Source organism: Solanum pennellii, chromosome 9 (assembly GCF_001406875.1).
Source record: "Solanum pennellii chromosome 9, SPENNV200".
Lineage (NCBI taxonomy): Eukaryota > Viridiplantae > Streptophyta > Magnoliopsida > Solanales > Solanaceae > Solanum > Solanum pennellii.
The window spans coordinates 1563960-1573936 of NC_028645.1; the positions used below are offsets into that span (position 1 = coordinate 1563960).

Here is a 9977-nt window from a genome sequence, read left to right on the forward strand (position 1 = left end):
TATATATATATATATATATATATATATAAAACTCAATATCAATCATTATGAGTTCAATCGAATCAACAAAACCATTCTAGATCTGCTTCAATAATCATGGAATATGCCCAATGGAGATGATCATATATAAAAGAATATTCTGCCATAGAGGCAGCTGGTCCATGATGTCTTTGAAACTTAAAAGTTCACAATTCGTTCGATCTCAATTCATGTAATACTCTTTACTTTAATTTCTTTTAAATAATATATAATGTTGTGTTTGTATGTTGTATAGTTGAAAATAACTTAGCTTAATTTTTTTTAAAAATTATAAATGAAATATTAATAACCAGACAAATATCAAAAAACTATTTAAAGATGAGCATTATTTTACACTTTTTTTCGAGATAACTTCTTATATACCTAAAATCAACAAACTTTATGAGTAGTCGAACAAATGAGAGGTTGTTGATGAATGTTTTGAATAAGATCCCTTTGACCTCGTTCGCCTAGTAGTTTGCTTGTACTATCATTCACCTATATATCTGATATGCTTTTTAGCTAGCTTATTTTAATGAAAAACGCTAGTATCCTAACCCAACTACCGTTACATCTTTCTAACTTCATCTAAATTGTCTTTCAATACTTCATAATTATCATCTCTATGATAAATATAATAGCAAGTAAATTTAAACCATAAATTAAATACCGTATCGAATCAAACGATTTCAATATATAAAAAATATTAAATATGATCTATAAACAAGAGACATGGTTGGTCTTAAAATATGCAAGTTGGAAACATATTATAAAAAATAAATAAATAATTAACCCATACTCTTACTATCATTGTCACACAGTCCAAGTCTCAACATTACTGATACTCTGATGAAGCCCATAGGGAAAGGTTAAACAAAAAAAAAGATTTTTTAGGAAAAGAAAATTAGAAAAAAGATTTTCATCCTTCAACTTGTTACTATTTCAACTATTTTTTATTACTTAATAATATTTTCCTCCTAATTTATGTAAATGTCCATAAGCTCGTCAATGATCAGAAGTGTTTAAAAATATTATTTTGATCAAATAAAAATGTATGAAAAACTCTCTAAAAAAATATAAGAATCGAGATGATATATCGAAATAAAGTAAAAAAAAATACTCTAGATCATTTTGTCTAATTTTTTTTTTTAGAGTTTCCTATTTATTTTAATTTTAATATCATAATGTAGAACATATGTCCCCATTTTACAAAACCTCATATGGTCCACTTCCTCTGAGCCACCAATTTCATCCTTTCTTAGGTCACTTTCAAAAAAAAAATTAATTTGATTACTTTTTCATTAATGCTTTACATATGCATATTCTAAAGTATTGCTTTATAATGTATTTTATTATATTATGTTGTGTTATTTTAATGATAAAATGCAACAACTTTATTATTAACACACACTGAATCTAAAGTGCAACAACCTGTAATTTGCTTGTAGAATTTCAAATAGAGTAACACAAAATTTAAATTCTAACATGGGAAACCTATTTGTATATGTGTTTCCCTTAAATGGTCTAGCCTACACACATCGGTCTGTTAACGTCAGGCGTGGCCAAGCGTATCCCCTGTGGCCTGCACATTTTAATCAGACGACGTTGGACTTGGCTACCAGCATCATTTGTGAGTCTCTATATATGAATTATTTGTGTTGTGTTAGAAGATCAAAAAGAAATATTAAATAGATGAAATTATATGTCCAAGGAACCTCTCATGAGGTATGAGAATTCTATAGAGCTATATATATATATATATATATATATATTCTATTAATTTTACTAATTTATGTGATACTCAAAACTTTCTCTTTTAAAAACTACTTGAATATCATATCAATCTTCAGTTCTTCACTTCTACATCGGCCACTTGAGTTGTATAACTGAACTTGAACACTATATACTCTAACTCTATCTTATTCCCACTCAACCTAATCCCTTTAAAGACCACGATCCATATATATTTTTTATATTAGATAATTTTTTTATTTTAAATTCAAAAATCTCATTTTAAACAAGAAAAATAATTACAATATAAAAAAAAAAGGATATCATCACATTTAAAATATGAGGAAAAATCATCAATAATTCTTGATGAAAAGTTAAAAAGATGACATTTGAATAGTCAATATCTATTGACTTAAAAACTATATTATATATGGTCTATTTATCCTAGGGCTGTTCAAAACTGAACCGAAACCGATAAGCTGAACCGATAAAAAAGTTATTGGTTTATAGTATTGGGTTATTGGTTTAGTGCTTTTGATAATGATTTTGATTTTTTTTGTTATCGGGTTGTTGGTTCTTAACGGTTTAAAATTTTTTCTTAATGGGTTAATCGATAACTCGATAGTAAATTAAATAATTATATTTATACCATTTTGTATATAAAGTCCTCGACTAGGAGTTTAATTTCCTACTATTATTTTTTGTTGTCTCAAACACTTGATTATTCTACAATGTAAAAGTGTTTGTTTTTGAGCAAGATGTAACTTGTGAACTCAATTGCATGGTTTATTTGGTTTGTCACCTTGTTTCTAAGTGATTTTCAATGTTTTTCCTTTTGTGTCAAATCTTAACGGTTAAACCGATAATGATCAAAAACCGATAAACCAATAATCGATAAGCCAATATCTTAATGGTTCTTTAACGGTTTAGCATCTCTACAAACCGATAACCAATAAGCCAACCCGATAAACTTCAAAACCGAATCGAACCGGCCGATGCATAGCCCTAATTTATCCCTTTCCTATATTAAAATAAATTATTTTTAGTTTAATTACTCAAATTATAATTTTACAAATATTAATTCCCTTTCCTTGTAATTTCCCATTTTCCCCTCCTTTAATTCATTTCCCCTCCTTTTCCCTTCATTTATGGAACACAAATAAATACCCACAAATTCTCAACAAATTCATCTTCTCCAAATACCTTTGAAAAAAAAAATCCAAAAAAAAAAAAAATTAAAAAAAATTCATCATCTTCATCATCATCATCATCAACAATGGCGAATCATCACCAAAAACCTCATGCTATTATGATTCCATATCCATATCAAGGTCACATTACTCCTTTTGTGTATTTAGCTATAAAATTAGCTTCACATGGTTTCACAATCACTTTTGTAAACACTCATTATATACATTCTAAGATTTCCAATTCACAATCTAGAGAAAATTCTCAAATGAAAAACAAAGATGATTTGTTTGCTAGAGCTCGTGAATCTGGGCTTGATATTCGTTATGCAACGGTGAATGATGGGTTTCCTTTAGGGTTTGATAGGTCATTGAATCATGACCAATTTGTTGAGGGTTTGTTGCACGTTTTTTCAGCGCATTTTGATGAATTGGTTGGGGATTTGGTGAAATCCGATCCGCCGGTGACGTGTTTGATCGCTGATACGTTTTATGTATGGCCGGCGATGATCGCCGAGAAGTATAATTTGGTTTATGTTTCGTTTTGGACGGAACCTGCTCTGGTTTTTAATCTGTATTATCATATGGAATTGCTCAAAAAAAATGGACATTTTGCTTCTCAAGGTTCGTTTTCCCCTTCTCAGTTATTTTCGTTTTATCTCTAGGCACGAATTCGAGCTAAAAAATTTTATATTTATTAATATTTGCATTATTATGTTAAATTATCTATGTCACATAATGTGAGATGCTTTTATGATTATAGAAGTTGATTCTGTCTCAATTTTTATGACACGACTACTTTTGTCTCGATAATGAAATGATAATTTACTTGAATATAATATAGCTCTTGGCGATCCATACTACTTTTTAGGAAAAAGTGCCACTTGATATGGAATCGATTAAAATATAAATGTATGTATTTGAAAAATATATATGTGACTGACTCCCCGTAGAATAAATATCAATCAGAAAGTGAAGTCTCAAAGCCAACTAATAGTCTTTGTTTAAAAAATATAATGTATTATCATGTTTTCGGTTAGTTTACATCTCGACTAATTCTATAGAATACATGTTGCCTCCTTAGCAACAGATATTTTAAACTCAGCTTGACATATAGGAAAAATGTATAATATTTTTGCCCTCGTTGGAATTTGAATCTAGAACCTTATGATTCTCGACTCACTTTATTGATCAACAAAGACACAACCAACACTTGTAAATTGGATTGTGACCATGTACCAACATAATTGGTGTAAAATGTTGGTTAGGCCAGTGGGTCTCTCTCCTTCCTTCTTTTTGTTTTTGTCCTGTTTTAGGTTGTGGGATCCAATGAAAGCTGGTGGTAATAATGGTGGTTAGTTGAGATACCACTTCACCACTAATAACTAGTAATTTGATTTTCAGAACAAACAACTTATTTTCTAAAAATAGTTTATATCTTAATTAAAACAAAACATGTTTTTGTTTTTTTTAATTTTGAAAACATTTATGGTTGATGGTTGAGAGATGCCTACAAGAAAAAAGGTTTTTGTATGTAACAAGAGTTTTCACATTATCAGAGAGGAATTAGTCAAATTGGTCTAGTGGTGTCTTTAATTTGATCTTTTGTCTGTTATTGCATGTGCACATTATAATAAAATAGGTGTTCACACTTGGAGATATATCTTAAGAATTAAAAATTAGGATGTTTTTACACTGCACAACAGCTCTACAAAATAATCATAATTACTATCTTTTTATAAGTTTTAACCAGTATACAGTATGTAACTAATGTATAATATGTGTTTATATTGATTAAGGTCGAAGGGTAGTAGATAGTTGTGTATTCTAAACCTCTTTCTTTCTTATAAGTAATAGTAGTATTTACTATCATAGGTTCTTGTGTGGTGGTATTACACATAGTATGTTGTTGTTATACTTCATCATGTTTTTCTTATCTTTTTGCTATGGCTTCTGCAATTTCGATTCTTTTTCTTGAATCGACGGTCTATCAAAAAGAAAAAACCTAGCCTGTGCATATTTGGTGGATTAAAGATATTCATTTTACTATTTGAATAGCTGCCTTCTTTGACCTCCTAACAAGGCCTTGGCCCCCACTTGGTTGTCACATCTGTATCATATTAGAAAAAAAAGGTTTATTAACAAGTTTGTACATGTAATATTTAAAAACTGGACTATAGGGTTGGAGCATAAATTTTTAATTGAAATTTTAAAAAAGGTAGCTATGCTAATCAGTGTTATATTGAGAATCTAGCATTGATTCCTTTCCTAACTAATTATTGGTCCTGAGTGGGATTGGTGAGTCTACTTGAAATTATTTTATGTTAGTGATGTGACTTTTCAGCTTCTGAGTAGGCCTCTTTGTCTCAATATGTGCTACAAGTACCTCAACAGACAACAACCCATTATATGTAAAAAAATTTTGTGGGGTCTAAAACTATGGTAATGACTAATGAATCCTATCATACTCATTGCGCTGTGCTTGTATGAACTAGTCTTCCAAATGCCAACGTTAAGATGAGAGTTGCCCTTCTTTAGTGGTTCTCGTGCCATCACAATGGCATGACGTTGAAAGAGCAATTGGAACATGTTCCTGGTCAGCTCGTTAGTTTTGCATCTTGATGCTGGTAGGCTCCTTCCTCTTAAACATATAGTAAGATTATTGTGAGTCTAACTAGTCCTATCACATTCCTAGTGTCGTACTTGGATGCACTAGTCTTTCACATGTCTGTGATGAGATGAAAGTTGTCCCTGTTTGATAGTTCTTGTGTCACCACAATGGCATCACATCTAACGAATGACAAGAACCTGCCACTCATCCTGTTGTTGGTAGGCACATCGTGGCATCAAAAGCAAGTCTTTTTCTTGTGCTGCTGTCTGTGAAATCTCTTCTTTCTTTCTAAATATTGTGTCTTATCAGTAGATAATTTGATTAAATTATATTCTTATTTTTCAGATAACCGAAAGGACACTATAGACTACATACCAGGAGTTAAAGCTATTGAACCAAGAGACTTGATGTCTTATCTCCAAGCAACTGATATTTGGACTGTGGTTCATAGGGTAATCTACAAGGCCTTTACAGATATTAAAAAGGCTGATATCATCATTTGTAACACAGTCCAAGAACTTGAATTTGATACTCTCTCAGCCCTAAACAAAAACCAGCCCACATATGCTATTGGTCCCATTTTCCCATCTGGTAATTTCACTAAGGCCCCATTCAGTATTAGCCTATGGTCTGAGTCTGATTGCTCTCAATGGCTCAACAACAAGCCCAATTCCTCAGTCTTGTATGTCTCATTTGGGAGCTATGCTCACACTAGTAAAGAAGACTTATTGGAGATAGCCCATGGGCTTCAACTTAGTGGGGTGAACTTCATTTGGGTCCTAAGGCCTGATATCGTTAGCTCAGACGAGACAGATTTCCTGCCTGTGGGGTTCGAGGAAAGTATAAAAGATCGAGGGCTGATCGTGCCATGGTGTAGACAGATTGAAGTGATATCACACCCTGCGACTGGTGGATTCCTGACTCACTGTGGATGGAACTCGACGTTGGAAAGCATATGGTGTGGTATACCATTGATTTGTTTTCCCTTGCTGACTGATCAATTCACTAACCGAAAACTAGTTGTAAATGATTGGAAGATCGGAATCAACCTTTGTGACAAAGAACGCGTTACACACGAGGAAGTATCCGAAAAGGTTAGCCATTTTATGTGTGGGAGTAGTGCTCAAGAGTTGAGGAAAGCAGTGAAGGAAGTGAGGAAGACATTAGAGAATGCATTAGGACAAGATGGATCATCTGAGAAGAATTTTCATCAATTTATGGAAAACATAAAAGTCAATGCAAGGAAACGGGCCGGGCTTTCGAATGGGCATGTTAGTCCATTACACCAAAATGGTAATGGGCTGGTCCATTGAAACCTTTGAAATCTAGTGATAATTGTAAGCATATAGGCTAAAAGGCCTAAGTTGTAGAAATAGCCACTTCTCAACCTTGTTTTTAGAAAGTTAGTCATTGTTACAGAGTTTCAAATTCGACAAGTGAAACTTCAAGATATTATCGTGACGTTTTCCTTGTACATTTTGGAACTCTAGGCTATTGGCTATTTCTTAGTTACAAAGACTGAAAAGTTGGCTATTTTTGAATTTTAGTTTGGCCTATGTTAGGTGTAGGTATGGTTCTTCTCTCTTTTGGCAATGTTGTGTTTTTATCTTTGAATTTAATTTTTGCTTTAGATAAATCAAGCCCTTGAATGTAAAAATTGTTTGTTCAAAATAAATACTGTAGTTTAGTTTATTTTGAAATTTTGAGATGGTATTATTTTGAAAATGTTATGAAATTATTATTATTCAGGTGTGCGTAAGGCCGTAAGCTGATTTTGAACACCATCATCACAACAGTAAGAACTATGCCTCAATCTCAAACAAGTCGGAATTAATAACGTGTTCTCACTTCTTTATTTAAGTTCAGTTTATATCACAATTATTAAAAATAATAATTAAAAATTTTTGATGGTTAGTAAAGAGTTGCAGGTAGTTGTGGACTTCATAATTTGATGATTCCAAGAAAAATATAATACTATTTTGAAATATCTACCAAGCTAATGCAATACAAGCAAAGGTGTCTTAAATTCTTAACTTAGGTTCCAAAACAATAAATAATTGACAAATAATTTTAAAGTATAGAGTTAGAAAAAGATTATTTGCATTCGATATTTACTCGGATTCTCTATTAACTCGATAGTTTATTGAAAAAAAATTTTACTACGTAAAGATAGAAATACAGTTTGCAATTAATTTATCCTCGCAAATTTTATTCTATAGGAAAAATTTATTTCCATATTATATTGTATGGTATTTATTAGTCAACCTCTATAAAGGAAAACACACATTTATCACTTTATCATGGTTAAATTCTCACTTGAATTTCTACTTGGCTATGATAATTTAAAATTAATTACAGGGAATTTGGGTCTAGAATTGATTGGAATGTTCTAGAATTTCTAATTTTTAAAGAGGTTTTGAATTTGCTAAATTAATTTAGATAGGATAGATTAATGGAGGAGAGTCACTTTTTTTAAAATCAAAACTAAGAATTGTTTATCTCATTAAAAGCCAAAAGTAAATCAATTTGGTGTCTAATTAGGAGATTATTAAGCAAGTTTTTAGAAAACTGAGTTTTGATATACTTAGCTTTGACGTTTTTATTAATTAATTATTTCTAAACATAATAGTGTTTGTTTAAACTGTTTTTTACACATAATTTCTAAGTTTTACAAAAATAATTACCATCATTAGTTACATATCGAACTAACTCAACTTACTATCGTTATATAATTTAAATATTTTTTATTGTAAATTATATACCTTAATTAATCGTAGTTAACTTATTTAAGTATATATACTAACACTCATTAAACATCTATTTGCTTCCCTCCCACTCGCAAACGATAGGTCTCGAATATTTTATCGTTGAAATTAAATTACTAACGACTTCTTTATAACGAACAAATAAGGAAATGCCACGATAGCAAAATGTTGACATGGCGTGCTATAATTGGTTGATTATTCCCTCAAAAACGGATTAAAAGAATTCCAAATATAACCAAAACAAGGAAATATAATTCTTTAAAAAAATTAATATCAACATCAATTATAGTTTTTTGGTGTATAAAAGGGGAAAAAAATAATAAAAAAAGGAAAAAAATGTTTTTTTATAAAAAAAAAAGTATTTTTTTTTCCTAACAAGAAACGGACTACTAATAAGCTTTTATAAATAGCCCTTTACATGGCCAAAACCAAAAAAAACAAAAACTGAAAACTGTTTGAACTCTGCAAAAAAAAAAAATCAACTTTTTTCAAAAAAATCATGAGTAACAAAGCTGAATCATCTGATTCGTAAGTACCCATTGTGATTCTTTTGTGGAAAAAATTGTTGGTGTAGTTGGATTTTGATTCTTGATTATAAAAAAAAGTTTGAATTTTTATGGTTTTGTTTTGTGATGTTTGTAGGAAGGGGACTAAGAAGGATTTTAGTACAGCAATTTTGGAGAGGAAGAAATCACCTAATCGTCTTGTCATTGATGAAGCAATCAATGATGATAATTCTGTTGTTTCACTTCATCCTGATACCATGCAAAAGCTCCAGTTTTTTCGTGGTGACACAATTTTGATAAAGGTTGGATTTTTACTCATGTTTTCTTGAAATTTCATGTGTTTAGTTTGGAGTTTTGGTAGATTATTATGGTGGGGTGGTGGTTAAAGTTCACCTATGGGACAAGGGTTGTAATGGGGTTGTGATTACTGATTAGTGTTTAACAGAGGGGTTTATGGGAGTTGAAGTTTATGAGTTCAGAATTTGCCACAGAAAAAATAGCTCAACTTAGTGTAGGATTAAGGATGCAAAAAGTAAGGTACATGAATATTTAGCTATATGGGTAAGTTTGGTGTCCCATGTGCTTTACTTGAGCAAGGGATCTTCTGAAAACAACCTCTCTATCTAGTGGTGAGGCAGAGGTAAGGTCTGCGTAAACCTATTGGGTTACACTAAGTTTGATGCCCTTGCTTCTTGTTTGCTGGAAATCAGTTGTGCAGGTGAAATAAGCATAAGGACAATGAGTTTTGATATATAAGCTAAAAAGGCCGGGGCTTGGCCATTCGTCCTTAAGTTCTTAGCTTTGTATTGTTCTGTGTCAATTTGTCTAGCTCGAATATGTTGTAGTGCCTTATGAAACCATGAAGAATGGTGATTAGTGTTTGGTTCCGTTTGATGGTCTATTTTATTAGTAACTTTTTCATGTATTCTGTTTTTAGTTTGAAAATAATGAGTAGATGTAGTTTATCAAAAAAATAAAAATAATGAGTAGGGTGTAGCTAGTTCTAATGATTGTACCTTGTTTGGGAAATGCTGGTGCAAACTTTGAGGAATTGGTATTAGCTGTAGCTTCTTCACATTATGGTGATGTAAGAATTGTGATGAAATACTGGCACACACAAACACACAATATGTGTATAATATATATATATATATATATA

General features: G+C 31.1%; 2 protein-coding genes across 2 annotated transcripts in view; both read left to right on the top strand.

The window, feature by feature from the left end:
- Positions 1–2903: 2903 nt before the first annotated feature.
- Positions 2904–7247, top strand: LOC107029561 (UDP-glycosyltransferase 86A1-like). Its single transcript, XM_015230997.2, has 2 exons — positions 2904–3560; positions 5893–7247. Exons 1-2 carry the CDS (start codon positions 3026–3028, stop codon positions 6858–6860), a joined length of 1503 nt encoding a protein of 500 aa, XP_015086483.1. The 5' UTR covers positions 2904–3025; the 3' UTR covers positions 6861–7247.
- Positions 7248–8769: 1522 nt separating this feature from the next.
- The window catches only part of LOC107030626 (cell division control protein 48 homolog D-like), a 5626-nt gene continuing 4418 nt past the window's right edge, over positions 8770–9977 (top strand). The window contains exons 1-2 of the mRNA XM_015231891.2: positions 8770–8840; positions 8955–9120. Coding sequence (XP_015087377.1) covers positions 8812–8840; positions 8955–9120 — 195 coding nt within the window. The 5' untranslated portion in view covers positions 8770–8811. The remainder of the gene's footprint in view (positions 8841–8954; positions 9121–9977) is intronic.